Source organism: Cylas formicarius, unplaced genomic scaffold (assembly GCF_029955315.1).
Source record: "Cylas formicarius isolate icCylForm1 unplaced genomic scaffold, icCylForm1.1 PGA_scaffold_12__32_contigs__length_19106922, whole genome shotgun sequence".
Taxonomy (NCBI): domain Eukaryota; kingdom Metazoa; phylum Arthropoda; class Insecta; order Coleoptera; family Brentidae; genus Cylas; species Cylas formicarius.
Genome location: NW_026844225.1, coordinates 8,523,733 through 8,546,859, shown reverse-complemented (window position 1 = coordinate 8,546,859; position 23,127 = coordinate 8,523,733). Strand labels below are relative to the sequence as shown.

Here is a 23,127-nt window from a genome sequence, read left to right as displayed (position 1 = left end):
CACTTTATTGCTTTCTGAGTCTTTAATAAGTATTGAATTTACTAGTCAGTTCGCCTAAAGGGCAATCTTTATGTTTTTCGATAATTTGATACCAGGAAAACTTTTTTGAAAATCAATATGTATGAACCAGTAAACCTGTACACATGTCTCGATTTAAAATCACTCAATATTATTTCATGACATCATCATTTATTTCCTCGTACTGTTCCAAAGGTTAAAAAAATGTTACACTTTATTTCTGCCTGAATCTTAGTTAAATATAAGTAATCTTCATGTTTTCCGTTAACGAGATTTCTTGTCTTCATTTAAAACCAGTTGATACCCTCCTATATAGTTATATTGTTATCATATAGTCAATATTATAATATATTACATACTATTTCAGATATTGATAATAATAATATTAATAAATGGGAGGTCTAAAAATATGGCAACTTCGTTTATTACATGTAACTATTTCAGACGCTTAAAAAATTGATATGTTACTTTTTAATCTTCGTTTTTAACTGTATTAGATATGTGTAGGTAGGTTTACCCCTGCCCATACCAATAAAATCAATCAAATAAGACGAACAAGTAGAAAATAGTTGATACAGTGCAGTAATCGAATCGGACGTAACAAGTGCTTGTTTTTAATGGTTTCCACGAAAAACCTAAACCTATTTTAAACAGCCGCATAAATAATAACAGGGAAAAAACGAACGTGAACATCCACACGGTTGTGATTTTATTAAATCAATTTATAACGATTTTTATTGATTTTCCTTGTGCAATAATGGAGGACACAATATCGGGTATTATGATTAAGTATTTAATTTCGAGGCCGATGCTTAATTGTCTACCAGGGACCAGACACATATTACGCGATAGTGAAAGTAGTAAAATATTAACACTTTCCCTTGGTCTTAAAAGTTACCTCAACATAAACGACCGTACATGGCAGCGATTTAATTTTCGGCAATATCGTACTTTTGGCCAAACGTTCCCAGCGCATAACGAGCGATACGTCCGAGTATCCTGTATAAACAAATCCGAATGAGACAGAGAGAGCGAATAATAAAAATTTAATAGCAGCAATATAGTTTTGCTCCCAAGATCAGTCATATTGCAGGATTGTTATTACATGAGTATTATACAACAAGTCCCCCCCTCTCTCCGCAACATTGTGAAAGTCCGGTCGGACTGTAGCCCCACGTGGGCCCCGAGACGAGTCTCCTTGGCTAAATTGGTGAAAGCATATGAATGCTGCTTGCTACAAAACAGACTATCGGCGACGCAGGCGATGCGAAATTACAACAGTGCCGGTTTATAATCCCTTTAATGCTCCCAAGAGACCTCATTCATCCTGTAGATCGCGAACTCTGGTATGTAGTCGGAAAGAGCGGAATGAAAATAAGCCGCGCCTGCATCGCGCGGCCTTGAAATCGGCAAAGAAAGAACGCGCTAAGGATAGGAAAAACCAGAGTGGGAGAAAGAAAAGAGGGGAAAGTAAAGAAAGAAATTTAAAATTAACGAAGTGCCATCCTGTAAAACTAACTTATTCCAGCTTTGCGTTAATTTATAACGACGTCGACTTTCGGTCGGCGCGATTTAGATTTCAGGACTTTAGGGAACCGAGTTGAATGGATACGGCTCGCGTTTTCTTTGGCGGTATTGTGAAGGCTTATGTTCGTTCACTTTTACTTTCATTTGTTAAGCAACCCAGCGCACTGAAAACTTGTGTCCCAAAAATAATATACTCGACTAAGACACGCGGCGGATAGTGGCAGTGTTTTGTGTTAAGCAATGGCTCTGTGGTTCGGTGGTGTTTCCTGTGATTACGACTACCCTTTGGGTTACGCTGCTGCTAGTGCCCTACTCATTTAGGAATACGCTTCGGTTTTTTTTCTATCCTGGGGGGTGAGTATCACGTCGAGTGTCGATTATTTTTTACTTTCAACCACCTGTTACGATGATATTTCGCACCCCCTTGCGCATTGTCGCGACGCATGTACACGTGTAGTGCAAAAATACATCGTTTTCGACAGTTACGTAATTCGAATTTCTACTTATTACGTCACGTTTAGCATTTGGAAAATGAAAAATACTGGGCCGTGGTCGAAGAAACTGACCCACTTCCTGGAGCTATGTTTTTTTTTTCTTCGCTCGTCCTCACGCGACGCGAATATAATAATTATTATTATCATTATATAATACCTACGTTGCAGCTGGAATTAAAACAACGTCGCAAGCGAAAAGCTCTCGGGATATTTCGCTTACCGAGGGTATCATATTGCCGGATTAAATGCAAACTCTCGCGGTACGCATTTTCAGAATAGCTGATTTCACGAAAAAATTTCAAGAATATAACGTGACTGACAACGAGAGGCTCCAGTAACTTGGAGATAATTAAATTCAACCTTCTAATATTTTTTTTTACTGACAGTAAGGTCACCAACTGCCGGCCGACCATTCCATCTTGTATACAGGTGGAACGCGTTATTTCCTACAGCGTAATTAACCGAATTATCCCCAATTAAAGGCGCCTCCCCCACCCCCTGTCGATTATTGTAAAACTTTATCTAAACCTGATCTACTTTTCCCTCATTACAACCGACTGTATTACGTCTAATAGCTATCGCTTCGCTTTTCTATTGCGTAACGCGTATGCTGTGCATATATGAATATACAAATACATTACATTGTATTTTAAGTCGCCGACTGCGTGGATTGTATTTTTATCCAATTCCTAGTTGTGTCCAGCGACGGGCTAATTATGCGGGACAGATTTTAAATAGTCGACCTATAAAACCAGTGGCGTAATGCAACATTCAAAAAACTGAGCTTTCGTCGATTTTCTTATTGGATTTCGTTCGGGGTCGAAATTGCCCGAGCTGTTTCGAAACTATATTATCCACTTTTACTAGAATTACGTAAAAACTTTCGACGGAGTTTTTCTGGAATCGCATTCGCGAGGCATACTTTTGAGCGCCACAAAAGTAACATTGGAAATTTGAAAGTGATATTACCGAATCCGCAAGAATAAAAGACCTTTACTTCAGTTTAGGTGGCTGAAAAACCTTGGAAGTGAAAGGTTCAGTTTTTCGCTTGATATTTCGTATACCGTTTATTTGAAAATGGAAACAAGTTAAGCACCAGTCGGATTATAAATTACAGGCAAATGTCTCATTATAAAATGATATTTTCATTTTGCCTCCTTTTCTGTTCACGGCGTTCCTTTGTTTCGTGAGTTTACGCGATGTAAAACTTGCGTGTAGAAAGTCAAATTGGCTGTCGCAATGTCCACTTCAAGGACCCTTTTTTTGCGGCTTATTTATGTTAGGGTCTTAGTGCTAAAAGCTTTGATTATCCCTCGGACAATTAAAATCCCTTTCGGTTTTGCATGGCAACCTTCTATGGTGGTTTGCACTTTCACTTTTTGCACAATAATGTTCCGCTTCTCAGAAAAGAAATAAAACCTCTCGATTTTGTACCATTTTGGACGGGGGTTTATAAGGGGGGTATTTATTGAAGAAACTTTTGGTTGGTTTAATGCTTTGGGTTTAAATTTCGTGTTTAATGCCTTTATTTAAAGTTTTCGATAATCGATCGATAATTTAGGTACAATTTTTAAGTTTGCCATGGTCTAGCTATAAATTTTAAAAGAATCACCGCTAATTAACCTTTTCTCAAGGGTTTCGTATTTCTAAAAACTTCTCTCCGCCCAAGACGCGCTAAAAATCCCCCTAAATATTTACATTAGCGAAAAGGGTTGCGAGCTAACAAGCCCTTTCAAGTGGAAACGTCTATTTATTTTATATATTAGACGCTGTACCTGAATATTTTTAAGGCGACGCTTGATTAGCTTTGTGAAAAGTTCGTTTAAATAAATAATAATGTCAGATCATACTTGACGAATAAATGACGAAGTTGTTTTTATATATGTTAATTACATTTAAATTTAAAAGATATCATTTATCATCATCATAATGTTACAAACATTAGGTATGTACCTATAAAAGAGATTTAAAATAAAAGATATTTTTTTGGATAACTTTTAAGGGTCATGAAACACAAGAAACTTACGGCATGACTCCGCAAAGGGTGCAAAAGTAAATATCAAAACTCCGTATAGACGTGCGCAAAGAGCTTTCTAAACATTTGGTCTCTATATGCAAAGACAAAGAGCACTCGCAAGAAAATTCTTCTTACGTACATTCGAAAACCATGGGCAGGCATAATTTATGAAAAAAAAACCTTGAATCATAAACGTACAAGCAAAACGCTCCGACGCGATCAATTGCTCGCATTTGAATATGTTAGCAATTACTGAGTATTTAACTTTTAAACACAATAGGCGCTTAATCGTGGATATGTCAATGTGGACTGCTTGAAAAGTATGGAATTGTATTATTTTCGCTTTTCGGTTTAAATTCATGACCATTACGGGCTATAAACTGAGTCTTGCTTTGTTCACACCTCTAAAAATCGACATCTTTTTAAGCTTTCAAGTAAATAATATACTTTCGTAGTCCTTGCTTCCCTGAGAACAGTGTTCTTTAGTAATATTCGTCTGGCAATTTCTATTGATTTGGATTAGAATATTTGTTAAAGTGTAATAGTTTTACGTAATCTAATGTTTAATTAACCATTTCCTTGTAGCTGTGTGACACTTATTTTGATAAGTTATAAAACACGACTTTCAGCCTCTGGGAAGCACGTACAAAATACATTCTTGGTGTCAAATAACAATCAAGAGTACACAACAAATAGGTAGCAACTTTGAGAAGGTTTTTCTTTTCTTTCATTTCGGAATACAGGTCTAAACCAATTCCTGGTGTCAAAAGTATAAATTTTTTTATACGGCCCAAAAATCGACTTGGATTAGATGGCATCGTTAGCTTAATCCGACCCTGTCGCCTGACTTGGTAGTCGTTGCTCTGCATGAATTGAAGGACATTTTGTTTTTATAGTGTTAATTTGGTTAAATTTTGTTAGGCCATACCACTCTATGTTTGGTTAACGCTATACGAGGCGAGTCGATTGGCTTTTTGCATCGTTTATGTTTAATATTAACGCAATTTCAAATATTGCGTTAAGTCTGAGACATTGTTACAATATATCCATTAAATCACGTTTCATGTTTTCGATTTTCGTTTTGGAGGCCACCTTTTGCATGTCGAACAAAAACGAAACAGTCGTAAAAAGGGTCCGTGCAACTTTACGTGGAGAGAAAAAAAAGAGAGAAAAAAAGGGAAAGAGTTTACGACGAGACCCACGACTGTCGAAACAAAAGAGGGATTGTGCATTTTACAGAGTCGGGTCCATAAAAACCTTAATAAACCTTATTCGATTTGTTGCGCACATAACTCTATTATTGCATGGTGTTCCACTACAATCGTATATTGTTTTCATTGTTCATAGGTGCTTCTGTCAGTAGAAACCATTCGCCATGTACTCAGAGGAACAAGATTCTCATGGTCTGTTAACCTTACACTACGGTAAACACCATGCAACGATAGTAGATGAAATTAAAACCTGCTTTGCATCAGAGAACTTTGCTGACATGACATTCATCTGCGACGATAAAACAACCCTGAGTGCCCACAAGCTCATCATGGCCACCGCAAGTCCGCTGGTTCGACGCATTTTGGGGGAAAACGTCCATGCACACGGTCCCAGCGTTGTCTTACTTCCCGGAATTAAAAGCAATCATCTAAGGCATCTCTTGGATTTTTTATACAACGGACAAGCTTGCATTAAGGTAAATACAACAGAGCAGAACTTAAATCATTTAAATACCAGAGTAGAACTTAGAAGAATTAACCAGTGACTACAAAGTACTTCATTTTTACTACGTTTTTGTAATTTGCTCCTCTAAAATATGATTTACTAGCCAATGGAAATGCTAACAGATGTCGATACTATAAAACAGCATTGCGCATTATTTATCTTGGAGTTGACGAAATCATAGATCTTCTCCATGTCGAGAAATTATTATTATTTGTACAGGGTCTAGTCATTTACGACCAACAAGTGATAATATTTTTGGAGATAATTAATAATACTCGTTATTATCCATTTTTATTTATATTTCCGGAACGCTTTATAATCTTAAGGGCCTATACAGGGTGTCACTCATATGAACATGGGTTCGAACATACATAGTTTTCAAGATACAGGGTGTCACTTAAAAAAGGGTTTTTAATAAATATCTTAAATATCCTTCTACCGATTTTGTTGTGTGTCGTGACAAAAGGCTCATTTAGGATTAATTAAATTAAAACTATGAATTATAGCAGCGTCCTGACAATATTTTTGACTTTTTTACCTTCTTTTTTTTAATTAAGCCAATGGATTTTTTTCGTATCTTGCTTTGTTTTCGAGATAAAAAATTATTGCATGTTGCTAATTGGCAACAAGTTCTAATCGGGTTTTTATTAGTAGTTTTAATAACCGTTATTTCTTGCAATGTGGCGGTTTTATGTGTAGTGATAAGAGGCTAATTTGTCCATAACTAGATTAAAATTGCATTAAAAATCTTGGGACATTCAATCAATTAGTTTATATTTTGTTCTCGAAAACGATGCGCGATTTTTGAAAAATGTTCTTTTTTTTTCATGTAGAATTTATCTTCTCTCTGGAATATTTTTTTGACTTAATTATTCGCGTAGATATGGCGTAATTGAGTTAAGTTTCTGAGAAAGAAAAATGGTGCGCCATTGCTTTTTTTCAAATTTCAAAAAATGACATAACTAGCTAGTTTTGAGGTAGCGGATAATTTTTCACCGTTCGATTTTTAGTTGTTCATATAGTTATCCACAATTGCGCAAAATAGAGAGAAATGCTTATGGGGAATGTTTACGATTATGTGGTAGGGTCTTGGACATATTCAATTAAAATTTGCACATTAGTGACATAAAGAGAATTTGCTAATTATCTTAAAAACTACTTGCTTGCTAGATAGAAAAATACTAAGAGAGTTATAAAAAAATTGCTATATAATTACAAGTTTGTAGATCTTAAGGTTGCAATTATTTTTGCTTATTTCGGGTTTAACTGCTTAGAAAAGTTCAATTTCTCGCGATTTTACTACTAACTTTGTGTAACATGGTTCTCTGAATTTTATTTACTACCGCTTTGCTTGGAAATGTTTCACTGGACTGCGTTGTGTAGAAATAAAGCTCTTTTCTATTGAACTTTTGCTTAAATCTAGTTAGGCGTTATATACTCTAAAATTAAAGTCAATTCAAAGAGCAGTGAAGATAAATTAAGTAAGGAAATTAAGAAATCTTATGCAATAATAAATGAACGAATGAATTCGTGTTCCGCTGATGGTTTAAAGGACTTTGCAGATTTCAGGACTTTTAAGTTGGCGTATAATAAATAAACAGTGATTGTTAGAATGTACAATGTCAATTGATTGATTGATTGCACTGCGTTGTGTAGAAATAAAGCTTTTTTCTATTGAATTTTTGCTTAAATCTAGTTAGGCGTGATATACTCTAAAATTAAAGTCAGTGGACAACAAAAATTATTATTTTTTTGGTAGGAAATGCTGAGATCTCTAAATGAGTGTTTTTTATATGTATAGACATATTCAAAGATAAAAGATAAATTAAGTAAAGAAATTAAAAAATCTTATGCAATAATAAATGAACGAATGATTTCATGTTCCGCTGGTGGTTTAAAGGACTTTGCAGATTTCAGGACTTTTATGTTGGTGTATGATAAATAAACAGTGATTGTTAGAATGTATAATGTCAATTGATTTGTTTATGGTAACGCTAATGTCGTCCATCGTTCCTGATTCATAATAAATAATTGGTCTCTCGACAAGTGATTACCGTATATTTCATTACTTTCAAATTAATCATTTATTCATCAATGCGGCTCACACCTCAGTGTTTGTTTCAGTCAAATGACCTAGAAAACATACAGGAACTGTTCGAGTTGCTTCAAATCAAATCTGATATGTGGCAGTCTTCTACTTCAGAAGAGGCCAAAATTCAGTCTGACGACAGCAGCTGTTGGGTTCCTGAAGGTGAGAACTCCGAATCAATGTTAATCAAACGCGAAGCTGACGACGACGAGAAGGAAGAAGGGGAGATTAAGGATTACGATGATGACGTCACCGACGAAACAGGCTCCCAGGAACAAAGTAGCGAATCTTCGAACCCTGTTAATTTATCGATTAGTACAAAGAATTTAGAAAAAGAAGATTGTTTTAAAGATCACGAGAGCGGATCGGAGGTAATTTAAATAATTATTTAAAGCCATCAAAAATAAAATGTTTTGATTTAAAAATAAACATATATATTTATATTTATCGGGTGTCCCACAATTAACGTCACAGGCCATAACATTTTCTTATTTTCAAAGGGAAAAATTCAATTAACCTTGAACTTTTCCCAAAAGAGCAAAAAAAAAACTTCCTTTTTTCACTCCTGTTATGTGTTTGTTGAATTTTCCGAATGTTTATAAGACAAAACCAAGTACGTCTTCAAATTAGAATTTGGACAATACATAAAAGTCTTTTAAATTTATTAAGAGTATTACAATTTTTAATATCATGGGGTCAATTGTTAAAATGGTTTAGGCCTTTACGTAATATAGAGTTTTGTACATGACTAAAATGACATTCTCTCAATATAAAATTACCACAGTTTCTTGTATTGTAAGAATGAATATCTCTGAAATAGGTAACTTTTTCACAAACATAATTGGGAACACAATGTTTAATTTTAAAAATAAATACATAGACATTAAGCATTACTTTTTGTTTTACAGACAAGAAATTAAGATCACTCAATATGCTTTGAATTCGCGTATATCTGTTGCACTTTAATATATTTCTCATTTCCCTATTTTGAACAATCTGCAATTGCTGTAATTTATAATTAAGCAAATTGAATAAAAGTGTGGAACAAAATTCTAAATCGGGAGCAGCTAATTTGTTATACAATAATATTTTGGTGTCAATTGACAAATTTTTCCCTATTCCGGATATAACATTAATCTTTTTAGAAAATGTATTCATTACGTAATCGCCTGTATGAAACGTCAAATTTGAGTCAAATATAACACCCAAATGTTTAATTTCGTTTTCATGAATTAATCTTTTTGTTGTTAATATAAATGTTTACATCGAAATTTAATTTACACCATTTATGTCGTTTACCAAAAATACAAAATTTTGACTTGTCCGTGTTTATACAAAGGTTATTATTGCACAGCCTTTCAGAAGCCTTCTTCAGATCAGCATTCATTTTTCTTTGCATTTCATCCACATTTTCACCCACAATAAAAATCATTGTCGTCCGCAGATAATACCGCTTTAGTATCATCTAAAATATTTACAATATCGTTTATTCACATAAGATGGTCCCAAAAATGTCCCCTGACGAACACCATGTTTTACAGTAATGCAATCAGATATGCAATTTTTATATTTCGTTTCTTGTACCCTATCTATTAAATACAAACAAAGCCATTTATACGCTGTTCCCTTTATACCCGTTTTGTACAATTTTCTTAACAGTCTAGTTCTACTTATTGTTTCGAAAGCACTCTTAAAATCCAAAAATACAGCCAACACAAATTTATTCTTTTATTATTTTCAAATATTTTTTAAATAAAATGTATATCTTTAATAACAAAGAAGTAAGACAGGCACTTGTGGGACACCCTGTATAGAAGGTAGAAAGACTTAAAAAAAAATGAATTTTTGAATAATTTTTATTCTCATATTGCAGCAATTAAATGTTTTGAAATTTTATTTTCCTTTTAAATTTTGTTTCTAAAACGCCCAACTATTAACGAAAAGGCTTTTTTTTTCGAAAATTCGGGAGTATCAAAAATTTTGTAGGTATCTTGATTGATTTTAAACAGAAAGGATTCAATAAATAGGTTCCTGCGAAATTCCTGCAAACCCATAGTTTCGAAGAAATCCACGCCATTGTTAGGATTATCGGAGTTCAAATTTAAGCGGTAACGTCGTCTGTAAAACTATAAAAAATAACAAAATAACGCTTGCGTGTTACACGCAGCCAATCAAACACGGGAAACACCATTGCCATCACTTATTACGCAAAAAAAGCCGCTTAGATACAATATCCCTGGATATCTTTTGTTCATTCCTTTTTTGTCTTTTGCCGCTTACAATTACAAATAATTAGTTTGAATTAATTATTGAAGCAAATCGTTGATTATGGTTTTTTTATGTATGCCAATCAACAATTATAGAAATAAGTGTTCACTACACTTTTTTAACATCAGATGGGTACAGGTTGTCCACTTTTACCGGCCATTTCGATTATTATTTGATTTAAAAGATTGCGGTTTTCGCAAGCGTGGCCTACTTTGTCGTGAAACGAACCATGCCGTCAACACAATTTGCATAGCTTACGTAGATATGGCGGCGTTAAAAAATGGGAACCCTTCGTATTTGAAAAAACTTACAAGATACAGAATATTTTTGGTGTGCTTTTATAAATTCAATTTTTACGCAATATATAGCATAAAAATATATAAAAAAGAATAGCATTTATCGATTTTCTATAGGTATATTTGGAACGCTTTTTATCCATTTTCAATTTTCAATTCATTTTAACCGAGGTGTAAATGTTAAAAAGAAGTTTCAAAATGCTTATGATTATTGGTCATCATGATATATGAGGCTTTAGAAAGGCATATAACACCATCAAATGATCAATAAGAAATAGGAATGATAATATTTAAAGAATATTATAGTAGTGTGTTTTGTTTTTCTCTTTGCTAGAAGAAAATTTGAGTAGAAACAGGGACTTTTTCTAAAAAACTTCTGCAGGCTACTGTAATACTGTTTACAAATCTTCTGAATTCCGATTGTTTCGCCAATCATCCTGTTGACTTCTTCAGGGCTTAATTGGTTCGCATTCTACTCCGCACCTGCTTATATTTTGTGTGAGGGGGGCGGAGCTAAATGAGAGGAGCGGTTAAGATTGTCTAGTTCCTTATAGATTTCTATGCTTGCTTGAAACGTCAGCAAGTTTCAAGCAGGAGGAATTCAAAAGATTTGTAAATAGTAGAAATAGGGAGATAATAATTTGGCTGCAATTTGTTAATTCGTGGTTTTCTTTTAGCGATCGGATCAAGTAAAAAACACGGACGTGTTAAAAATCGGGCAAACATCGGTGAAAATCGCCCCCAAAGTGCACGAATTGTCGCAGTTCCACCACCACAGGGTGAAACGTAAAAGCATGTACATGGAACCTATCGACTTAAAGCAACAGGAGGAATTTTCCCACATCAAGCCGCCGATAACCGATCCGAAACTGATATCGCTGGTACAAAGTCCTGATAATTACGTAGTGACGCCTCACAGGAAAAGAAGACCGGGCTTTCATAATTCCCCGGCTCAGAATCCGCCGTTCGTGCCACTTTCGCCGTCTTATAATTTAGATGATGCTGGTCATCACCCGACCCATAGATACAAGAACCTTCCACCGTTACTAACAGCTCATCATCCCTTGTCTTTATCGGCGCCTCCGTTCGTTGTCGAACGAACTCATACTCCTACACCAGGAACTCATCCAGATACGTCATCGTCGTCCGAAAACGTGGTAAAATATAGACCACCCAGTGCCGACCAAGGATTACTATCTGATACTTATCAGTCGTTCGAGCACACTTGGAGTGCTTGGTCCGTATGTCAAACTCAAGTGAACATTCCTCCGGGTAGTGAAGACACTAGAGTTTTGCCGACTTATTCGACGAATACTAGTAGTGAGGACAATGCGGAAAGTTCGTCCCAACCAACGGGAAGTAAACAGCAGTTGCCGGCTGTTCAAGTTCGCGAATATAGGTGTGAATACTGCGGGAAACAGTTTGGTATGTCTTGGAATCTGAAAACTCATTTGCGAGTTCACACGGGAGAAAAACCGTTCGCGTGTCGACTCTGCGTCGCCATGTTCAAGCAAAAAGCACATCTGCTGAAGCATTTGTGTTCCGTGCATAGAAATGTTATTTCGTCAAATGATCGTAACTCTGGCCGTTACAATTGTTGTTTCTGTCCTATATCGTTTGAATCTTTACCTGAATTAATAAGGCACTTGTCGGGTCCTCACAACAACCTCCTTTTAAGCAAAAATATGCACGAATTGAAGTAATTGTACATTCCATATAAATGTGGGTGTCGTATAAAGCTTATTAGAACGACATCTTCCTCAATTGTGATAAACCAAGCCGATCAAAAACCGTTTACAATCGCGAGCTATATCGCACTTGATCACCCTCAGGGACCATAATAGTGCCTTTTTTTTTAAATAAAATTTGATTGACAATTCTCAGCATAATTTGTTTATAGTTCGATGTTTAGTTTTATCTCTCAACCGATGTGTTCAATTCGACTATACGTACCTACCTGCGCGTGGTGTGTATGACTAGTGATAAAAAAAATTGGCTGGACCGATTTTTGTAAAATGTTTCTAATTTATCGTAATCTACTATTATATACATCACATGTGGATAAACCTTGACAATACAACAACCGAAAATGCTTCGGATAATATTTCTTTAGTGATATTTTTGATTAGAAATCCGAGATCAGCATTTTTAGTTTTTGTATCGAAAACTGTATATATAAAACATGTTTATAGTTTTTACTACAAAACTGAAACGAAAGTATATTTTTTTTAATATACACACCAAAGAAATAAAATTTAAGTTGAATTACAGTAACGATTCTTTATAATTAACTTATACAACCTTTTGACAAATGCCGGAGCTGTTTTATTTTTTCAATGACTTAATAAACTAGTGATTAAGCCTGGTGTTCAATTATCAAGCTTCTTTAGAAACTACCTTTTCCCCTATAAAACACGCCAACCAAGTTTAAATTGCTATCAAAAACGTGAATACAATAAAACCTAGTGTACAGTGAAGACTCGATACCCGAAAATGTTTCGAATTTAATAAAGTTTGACGAACCATTCCGTCCAAATATGGAAAGCAATTTTTACTCTTCGGATATAGTTTTAGTGCCCTGGGGTATGTATACGACAGGCCGTTTTGAAAGTGAGGGCTACGGAAGTGATATTAGATAAGGCCAGTTGTAGTGAAGATGTGGCGTATGCTTGATTTGGTCACCAATACTCATCCACTTGCAAGAATCTCATAACTAAAACAAAAATTTAACGTAATAAACTAAATTACACAGCGATCGTTATAATTAAGATGGAGGCGTTGTAATTTACTATTTTCAAACAGTTATAAGTTCAGAAGGTTCGTGATTTTCTTTATAAACACAGGATGGTAGTGCAATATAATTTACCAGCTGATATCAAATCTGAAGAGTAATTTAGATGAAAAAATCCATGAACTATTTTGCACCAAATCGAGAGATTGCTTTTAAATATGGTACAAATGTGGTTAAAATAGTGTTTCTTCAAATTGTATATATTAAGATTGTTACATACGTACTTACAAGAAAATAAAAATTTACATTTTGCTGCATTTTTTCTTGCAACCTTTCGACCTTTAACCTTGACATATTCAGAAAAAGGTAAGGGGCATAAAATTTTGTGATTTTCAAACGTACTTTTTTCGTTTGTGGTCTATTAATTAATAAAAATCAAATAAATTTAAAATATTCTAGATCTACAATATTTTGTTTAAACGAATATTTTTACCTACTTTTTACATTCACTGCGTATTTGTGGAACATTTTTTCTTGCTTTTTTGTAATTTTTAAATATTTCATTAATGAATACTCTCTAAAATATCACAAGGGTAAATGAGTATACTAAAAAAGCCTTTCCGTTTTATTTTAAGGGTTATTTAAAGTTATTAGAAAAATAGGACATGTGAAGTGAAAATATCGGAAAAATATTATGACCCTGCGTCATCAAAATTTGAACTTAAAAAAAGTATTATTTCGTGGTAATTTAACAAAAATGAAGTCTTAAGCAAACAATATTTATCTACAACCGATTGCGATGAAGCAATTGATAATTGCAGATCCATAAGATATTTTTTTTGTATAATTCCAGATTTTCAATATTTTTACGGACTTTTTACATTCACTTCGTATATTGCAAACATTTTTTATGATTATTAGGGTTTATTTCCACATTTTCAGGTTAACCACTTTCATGTTTTTTTTTATTAGAAACTTTTTTATAATTTTTAAATATTTCATCAATGAATACTCTCTTAAATATCACAAGGCTAAATGACTATACTAAAAAAGCCTTTCCGTTTTATTTTAAGGGTTATTTAAAGTTATTAGAAAAGTAGGACACGTGAAGTGAAAATGTCGGAAAAATATTATGACCCTGCGTCATCAAAATTTGAACTTAAAAAAAAAGTATTATTTCCTGTTAAAAAATGAAGTCTTAAGCAAATAATATTTATATACCAGCAATTGCGATGAAGCGTGTGATAATTGCAGATCCATAAGATATGTTTTTTTTTGCATAATTTCAGATTTTCAATATTTTTACACACTTTTTACATTCAATTCATATATTGCAAACATCTTTAAGGTTAATAGGGTTTATTTGCACATATTCAGGTTAACCAGGTTCATACTGGTGGAGCTTTTAGAAATAAAAGATTTTCAAAATTAATAGCTTCAAGGTGAATAAATTCGACTCTTGAAGTAATAAAAATTAGTCACAATGTCGCATTTTAATTCAATATTACTGATGTTTGAAAAACATCCTGCTTGTCTCGCCAGAACTTTGTCTGAAACTGAACCGCTAAAGTCAGCAAAGATGATGCTAAAACGAGTTCAAACTTGTATCATTATATAAACAAAGTTGATTAGTATTAGTGAAAATCGATTGGTTTTTCAAAAAGCTAAACAAGAGTGTGTTTTTCATGTAGAAAAGTTGACTCGTTCATAAAGAGCTTTAAAGATATCAGAGTATTCATTTTATTTGTAAAAAAATTGAGCTTTCAAATTACAATACCTAAATGACGTAAAAGGAATTTATTAATTTTTTAATTATTATAAGTTGGAATGCATTGGAGTTTATGACCCAAACGTGTAGGTTTTCAGAAACATTACAAAGAGATTGCCCCCGTTTGATTTTAAATATTTTTATTTAAGCACCTAAAAAATAATTTTACTGGTGAACCAGTCATTTGGCCATGGCGATGGCGGTTTGGAGTCAAATTGTGAAACTGTGTCGCTACGATTTGGTTTTTTTGGATGGTCATGTGAAGGAGACAGGATTATATCAAATGATTAATGGAAATTTATTGCGGCAATATGCGAAACCAAGGTTGCAAACAGGTTGCGACCTTATGTATCCACAGATTATTTCATTAGGTACTAATTAACATATTTTTTTAAAAATTGAGTCTTCATTTTCAGATTTTGATAAATATTATAAAGTTGATTCTATCTCATTAATAGTTATATATAGAATTCGTCTTCTATACGAGTATTAGCACTTAAACAGTCAAGTTCCCAAATGTATATTGTTTCGAATTTGCCCAACAAAAATCGGATGTAGGTATCTGTTTTTAATTTGTTTTTACTGACGATTTTTTCAGGCTGTACCCAAGGTTTTATTTCAAGAAAAGAAAGCCCACATGTGGTGGCTTGACTACAGAAGGTAGTGATATCTCATAACGAGTTATCAAAAATTCGAAATATTTTCTGCAAACTAAATGGTCTATATTCTGTATATGCTATATATGTATGTATGCTATATATGTATGTAAATTGAAGCCCTTTGCAAAGATCCACAACAGATCTCATAATTTTTGTTATTTGCTGACTTATTAGAAAAACTAGACGTAAAAACCCGTTTTGAAGCTTTGTTTGAATGAGTAAAGTAAAATAGATTTAAATAAGAACCTACAGAATTAAATACAAAAATTCCGACATCTGCTATAAAAACACACCAATTTATATTTGCTTATTTTGAATAAATAAAACGTAGACAAAGACAAATTATTTTACTACAATACTTCTGGCTAAGCTAGGCTCAAAATTAAAAATAATTCATTAGAAAATAATATTTTTTTCGTGATAATTTAAAAGAAAAATGTCTACATATTAGTCTCTACAGAATTAAATCGAATTCCTACAAAGCAAACCTGCTATAAAAACTCATCATTTCATTTTTCCTTATTCTTAATACAGTGGCTATAAATAAAACTTAGAAAAAGATGAGTATCGAACGATTGAATGGAAGAATACGTAAAAATACACAATTATTAATTTAATTTATAAATAAAAAAAATACTTCTGCCCAAGCTACATCCAAATTTAAAAATAATTCATTAGAAAATAATAATTTTTCGTGATAACTTCGTGATGAAAGTTTAAAAATATTTAAAGTAATTAAAATACGGCGTAGAGTAAAATTAAAATCAATGTGAATAGGCATACTAGCATCTATAGAAATAAATTGAAAAAATCCTGACAGCTGCTACTCTTCCATAAAAACAAACCCTTTCATTTTTTCTTATCCTCACTATAGTTGCTATAAATAAAACGTAGACAAAGTCGAATATCAAAACGAATAAATTTAAGAGTAGTAAAGAATTTGCAACCACCAAAATTTATTTATCAATAAAATATGATTTTCAAGAGTCATACGACTAAAACTATTTTACTAAAAAAAAATAAAAATTATTAGACAACTATGTTTTTTTGTGATAACTTTAAAGTTTAAAAATATTTAAGCAATAAATTAAAATATTGAGTAAAAAAAAGTAAAACATATTTAATTAACACCTAAATAAATAAAAAAAAATCTTATTCTCATCACAGTTATCATAAATAAAACGTAGGCGAAGACGAAGATTAAATGAATAAATTACAATCACTAAAATTAATTTATCAATAATATATCATTACCACCAAAGTACTTCCGACTAAGCTACATCAAATTTAAAAATAATCCATTAGAAAATAATAATAATAATGTCTAATAGGGTAAAGCTTAATGAAAATAAAAAAAAGAAATAAATTAAAATACAGAGTAGAATAAAAGTAAAATAAATTTAAATAGGTACATTTGCACTTATAGAATCAAACTGAAGAAATTCCGACAGCATTTGCACTCATTAGAATAATAAATAAATTGAGGAATACGTAAGATTTTGCAGTCAAAAAAATCCTTCTGACACCAAATTTACCAATAATTCATTAGAAAGTAAAGCGAGATGAAAGTTTATTTAAGAAAGAAATTAAGATACGGTGTAGAGTACAAGAAAATTAAATTTACATGATCATATTTGAACCAACGAACCATTTAATTTTTCCTTATTCACATTACATCCCATTAAATAAGACGCAGACAAAGATAACACTATTTTAATAAAATATTTCTGACTAAAGTTCCACCCAAATTAAAAAATTAATATTTTTTCGTGATAGTTTAATTTAATAATTTAATGTCTGTGATGGAAGTTTTAAAAGTTAAGACAGAAATTAAAATGAGGAGTAGAGTAAAAGTAACGTAAATGTAAATAGCTATATTAGCACCTGCAGAAATACATCGAAAAAATTCTATTTCATTCTTCCTTATTTTCATTACAGTTGCAGAAATAAAACGTACACAAAGACGAAGTTCAAATGAATAAATTAAAGCCTACGTAGATTTTACAATCACTAAAATTAATTTATCATTGAAATATCATTGCCAAACAACATTATTTATAAAAAAAAATGTTCTCTCTAAGCTACACTAAATTTAAAAATTACGATGAAAATTTAAAAAAATATATAAGAAAAATTAAAATACAGAGTAGAGTAAAAGTAAAATAAATTTAAGTTGGTATTTTCATTACAGTAATTATAAATAAAACAAAGAAAACGAATAAAGTTAAGAATTTACAATCAAATTAATTTGTCATTAGCAAGGCCATACCAGCATCAACATAAATTAAAAAAAAAACTTTTAAGGATGACGATGAAAGTTTCAAAAATATTTAAGAAATGAAGATGGCTTTTTTGCATATACTTGAAACAAATATTTTAAAAATATAAATATACATAAAATAATAAAGCAATTTTAATGTTTAAAGGTTATTCAAAATTATCTTAGTCAAAAATGAAGTAATTTTAACAAATATCAAATTTTTATTCGATTATTGTAATTATAATTTTACTCAATTTTTTAGCCCGAACTATGGGTGCAGTAAAAACTTTTTTGAATTGAATTTCGAAAACAGTTGCTAATCTAAAACGCTGGCACTCGATTCGATAGTTCATATGCTGCAACATTACGAATTCAGTATACATTTATTTCCCGCCCATTTTCGATGATCTTTCGATTAACGGTTATTCCGCAAAGATAAAACAGAACGACAATGTAAATTTCGTTAATATTATCAGCCGACAAACGGAAAATTTGATGTGATTGCGCACTGCTTTAACGAGTGGCCCGTAACACCGCTTCCGCAATTTCCAAAAAAATTTATAAGGAATATTTCAAAATCCGTATATATATTCCACGTGCCTCGCGGTGACATTCTTCGTACGATATCTAATTTTACACTATACTACTCTAGTTCCGATAGACACATATCAGGTTCAAGGTTCAAATCTATCATTCACCACAGAAATGTTAAGGAAGAAAGAGTGGGGTAAAGTTTATGTTTTAAGAGTGGAGTTCCCAGCATCAATTTAAAACAAATTTGTAAACAAGTGAGTGTGCTGCTTATCCCACAAAAATTTATTAAATCAATATGAAACTGCGGTTGGGATTGATGTTAGTGCTCGTATCGATAATGGGGTGCGATCGGTACGTCGTAGGTGCGATTTTCAATTATAAACTACCCTCGTTTCATTTAACGAGTGACGGTGGAGATTTTCCATACGATAACGGCATCGATAATTCGGATTATCCGAAACCCGTGTCGCAAATGGTTTCCATAAGTGAAGACGAATTTACCGCTTTGCGTATCGAATATATCAAAAATCAAATACTCAAGAAGCTTCGGTTGAAGGAGAAGCCGCAAATATCAGTCACCGATTTACCGACACCCGTGAAAGAGTACGAGAGTTTGCTTCCCGATCAGGATATGAACCTGCAGAGTAACTACGACGATGATTTCTACGGGAAAACCACTCAAGCGATTATTTTCCCCTACGAAGGTAAATAAAGTTACGTTCCATACGCACATAACCCTACATCGCGACACATTTAATAAGAACGGCACTTATCTTGGCGAAAATAAAATGTACATGATTTACTTAATTACATTTTATCGACGAAATATAAAAATATTTTTATAATCAGTTATTTTTGTTTACCCCTTCAGAACGCAAAATCATAACATAAATAATTCTCTAGTCAATACCCTCTGCCCATAGATTGAAAAATTTCTCGAAAAGTTTCCAACAATCTTTGAACCGGGGATAAAATTTGAAAAGGGTCCGCGGTTTAATCAATCGAAAATCGACACCCTATGTTGTTTGTTTTGACAACAAAGATTTCATAAAAAAGTTTTCCTGTGCTCGACTGAGTGAAATATATTTTTTAGTTAGTTACTGCGTAGAAATTTTTTTAAGAAATGCCACTGACAGCGCACATGCAGTGTGTAAAATCCTGATGTGATTAAACGATGTCGTCGGTTACGCAAAATATAAACACATTTCATCAGTTTCTTGGCATACAAATATTCTACGATAAACGTTATGTTAATGTCGCATGTGTTCGTTCGTACACCAAAAGATCACCCCAAATTGACGATTATTGTTTTTTCATACTTCAATTTCTGGCTAAATACCAAAAAAAATGTATACAGTACTCAATTAAGCGGGGCAACCGTTCACATAGAGAAAAATATAACCAGACCCAAATGCTGGAAGTTATTTTCAATTTTGTGAGGTGGCCTCTAGGGGGCGCAATTCTAATTTTAAAAAATAGTATTTCATCGAAAAAAACCGGATAAAAAAAATTTAACATCAAAGTTTTAACTTCAATTGAGAAAAATTCTCATAACGTCGGTACAGCTGAAGCGATTTTAATGAACTTGGTGTTATTTGAAAGGCCGCGACTGGCCCTATAAGGGTCTTTCTTTGTTGCGTCTTCTTAAATTATACCGCCGCTGCTAGATGGCGCCAACTGAAACTAACTTATTTTGTTTTTTTTTTTGCAAAAAATCAAGCGTAATGATACATTTGGTTCTAGTCAGTTTAAATGAGAATTAAAATCTGTGCATTCAGGAAAAAAATCTGTTCAGTGAAGTAGTTTATAATAGTTTGTAAATAAAGTTTATAAATAAAAAAATACACGTCGCTGACTCTTTCGTGATTTGTATTTGCTTTTTGGACAGAGCAATCCAAAATAACACTTTTTTATATCTTTAATTTTTCTCGTTATTCCTTAGTTTTCGAGAATTAAAAAAAAAATGTTTGGACTTCAATAACGCCTCCCATTATGTTTTGACAATGAAAAAACATACGAAAACAATTGAAGACTTTAAAAAGTTTACTTTTTCTTTGGTTAATCTATAAAAAAAAAACAAAAAATGGTTAAAAAGTCAGTGGCCTACCTTTTTTTGTGGATTCGTGGATAAAAGTATCTTTTACATTTTGGATAGAGCAATCCAAAATAACACTTTCTTATATCTTTAATTTTTCTCGTATATTCCTTCATTTTTGAGAATAAGAATTAAAAAAATTGTTTGGACTTAAATCATGCCTCCCATTATTTTTCGAAAATAAAAAAACATGTGAAAACAACCGAAGACATTAAAAAGTTTAATTTTTCTTTGGTTGATCTATAAAAAAAAACAAAAAAAAGTAAAAAAAGTCAGTGGCGTACCTTTTTTTGTGGATTTGTGGATAAAAGTATCTCCCACTGAACAAATTAGAGTAAACATTTTTAGTGCGAAATACGTAGAATTGAATTCTATTTTAAACTATACGGAAATAAATATATGATTAGATTTGTTTTTTTTTCGAAAAAATGCGAAAATAAGTTAGCGACACTTAGGGCCTTCTAGCTACGACGGTATAATTTAAAAAAACGAAACCAGAAAGGCTTGTGAAGGACTAATCACAGTCCAAGTTTATTAGCGGTACCAAAGTTTTTACTTTATTTGAACAGATAACCAAAAAATTTGAATACAAAAGTTGTTCATGGTAGAACTAGTTATGCAACCTGTAGCGAAAATCCTGATTTTATTTTTTTCGCAACCAATACGCCCCCTAGCGGCCGTTTTACGAACTCAAAAATAATTTCCAGCATTTTCTGATAAAAGTATCTCCTTCAATGTTTGACGAATGCGCCAGGCGAATGAAAACTCTTGAATTACAGATGCAGCGCGTTGCCTCAGGAAAATCCGATTTCCTTCTGCGTGCCTCCCCTTCCAAATGCCCAGGGATATCCGTAGCTCTGAAGTGAGCAGCGCGGAGTTATGGTTCCACAAAAAGAAAGACACAATGGACTCGCACAACCAAACTTTCGTTATATCGGAAGTTGCCCACTGGGACACGAATAAAAGTTTCCAAAAAACCAAACCGATCGCTATCAGGGAGACCAGTTTGTCAGGTAAAACACTCGTGTATTAAATCAAAACGAAGCGTTTAACAGCGTCTACATTTCAGAAGGATGGTTAAAAGTAGACGTAACCTATGTCGCTAAAAACTGGTTGGATTATCAGAATTCGCCAGTCCATGCTATCAATTTGGTGTGCAAAACTTGTGGTGTTGATAAGAGTCAGTCCCCAGTGTCGTTTTCGCCAGAACTTAAACCGTTCTTGGTGATTTACACGCATTCGCAGCAAAGAAGATCATTCGTGCATCGCAGACAGAAGAGATCGCTGGACTGCAAAGTATCTCCAAACGAATGCTGCAGAGAAAGTCTCTACGTCTCCTTCGAGGAGATCGGTTGGAACGACTGGATAATCAAGCCGGAAGGCTACAACGCGTACTTTTGCAGAGGATCCTGTACTACTCCCACAGCTATAATGAACAGTGCTAGCCACCATAACAGTATACTGCAGGTAAGATATAAAACTATTCGAGGCATCAAGGGAAATGTTTCATGTAAATCGTATTTTGTTGCAGAAAGTTATGGGAAAAAACAGCCAGCGAGGTGCGAGACCCGAACTAACTCCATGCTGCGCAGCTACGCAGTTTCAACCTCTACAATTGGTCTACATGGACGGCAATAAAACGCTAACGACAAAATTGTTATCGAATATGATCGTAGAGACTTGCGGATGTATGTGAACATTCGATAGTGTCTTAAGTGTTGCGCCAGTATTCATTTCTATTGAAATCTGAAATCCGTAGACGTCTACGGGTGTCGAGTGCGTATTTCTGCGGCGAATTTTACGTTTTTGTAATGTCGCCTGCAGCGTATGGATGATGAGCGCGTTCGAAATCATATTTATCGGTTCCTATTGTAGGTTACTGACCTTAAAGTTTAATATAGTTATCTTAATTTATTTTTTTCTTCTAATCGAATAATTAGTAAGGCCGCCGAATGTGGGTTCAATTATCTATGTATATAAATTTGTGATATGTACATATAAAATTGTAATTTAATTTATTTTTTCGTTTTAAGTATTTTTATTATTATTATTTGTACGATATAATAATAAAAAATATATTTATTGAAAACGTTGTTATTATCAGTCAACGGAAACGATCAAGCTGATGTTATTTCGCCATCTTGTTAGTAGTTTGATATACTACACTTTAGCCACGAGTTTGCTTTGGCACGAGCGGAGTGACTGAAGAATTATATCAGCGTTGCAATACCGTATTTTTTCTAAGGCTTTAGCTACGTTTTTGCTAGGCAGCAAGTAATTTGTAGTGCGAACTTCAGAAAACAATAGATTTTAGAAAATTTTAAAATCTTAATTTGTTAACTATTGATTTATTTGAAGATTTGAAATTAAGTGGAAAATTTACAAATTTGGAGGGGTTAAAAAAATAATGTTAATAAGCAATTTATCTCTATTTTCTATTTGCATAAACTACATTCAACAACTGCAACACATTGATACGCTTCTTCAGTTGCTGAGATCAAACTAGTGACTAAAATGGTGCTTATCAAACTTGATGTATAGTACACTATAACCAAAATGATAAAAATATCCTTGGTTTTTTATTTTATCAAGTGACCGTGGGTATAAAGAACACGTGAAGCGGCCTTCATTTTTCCAATATGTCCGGATTAATCA

General features: G+C 33.0%; 2 protein-coding genes across 7 annotated transcripts; both read left to right on the top strand.

The window, feature by feature from the left end:
- The first annotated feature begins 1,228 nt into the window (after window positions 1–1,228).
- On the top strand, window positions 1,229–13,454 carry LOC132708811 (transcription factor Ken). 6 transcript variants are annotated; one of them, XM_060681403.1, is made up of 5 exons: window positions 1,229–1,899; window positions 5,404–5,480; window positions 5,532–5,743; window positions 7,897–8,232; window positions 11,103–13,454. In XM_060681403.1, the coding sequence occupies exons 2-5, from the start codon at window positions 5,432–5,434 to the stop codon at window positions 12,126–12,128; spliced, it is 1,623 nt and encodes a 540-aa protein (XP_060537386.1). In that variant the 5' UTR covers window positions 1,229–1,899; window positions 5,404–5,431; the 3' UTR covers window positions 12,129–13,454. The 6 variants fall into 6 exon arrangements, with proteins under 6 accessions (XP_060537386.1, XP_060537383.1, XP_060537388.1 ...); XM_060681405.1 differs by having other exon boundaries at window positions 1,248–1,364; XM_060681400.1 differs by having other exon boundaries at window positions 5,404–5,743.
- A 5,012-nt stretch (window positions 13,455–18,466) lies between these two features.
- LOC132708825 (inhibin beta chain-like) lies at window positions 18,467–22,427 on the top strand. The gene is made up of 4 exons (XM_060681428.1): window positions 18,467–19,081; window positions 21,252–21,485; window positions 21,542–21,939; window positions 22,004–22,427. The coding sequence occupies exons 1-4, from the start codon at window positions 18,673–18,675 to the stop codon at window positions 22,166–22,168; spliced, it is 1,206 nt and encodes a 401-aa protein (XP_060537411.1). The 5' UTR covers window positions 18,467–18,672; the 3' UTR covers window positions 22,169–22,427.
- Window positions 22,428–23,127: the final 700 nt, after the last annotated feature.

What these genes read in the sequence shown, in the direction of transcription:
- LOC132708811 (XM_060681400.1), top strand. Translation starts at nt 5,432, where the DNA reads ATGTACTCAGAGGAACAAGATTCTCATGGTCTGTTAACCTTACACTAC. An exon ending in ACGGACAAGCTTGCATTAAG is followed by an intron (nt 5,744 to 7,896) that starts GTAAATACAACA and finishes TGTTTGTTTCAG; the next exon opens with TCAAATGACCTAGAAAACAT. An exon ending in ATCACGAGAGCGGATCGGAG is followed by an intron (nt 8,233 to 11,102) that starts GTAATTTAAATA and finishes GTTTTCTTTTAG; the next exon opens with CGATCGGATCAAGTAAAAAA.
- LOC132708825 (XM_060681428.1), top strand. Translation starts at nt 18,673, where the DNA reads ATGAAACTGCGGTTGGGATTGATGTTAGTGCTCGTATCGATAATGGGG. An exon ending in CAGGGAGACCAGTTTGTCAG is followed by an intron (nt 21,486 to 21,541) that starts GTAAAACACTCG and finishes TCTACATTTCAG; the next exon opens with AAGGATGGTTAAAAGTAGAC. An exon ending in ACCATAACAGTATACTGCAG is followed by an intron (nt 21,940 to 22,003) that starts GTAAGATATAAA and finishes ATTTTGTTGCAG; the next exon opens with AAAGTTATGGGAAAAAACAG.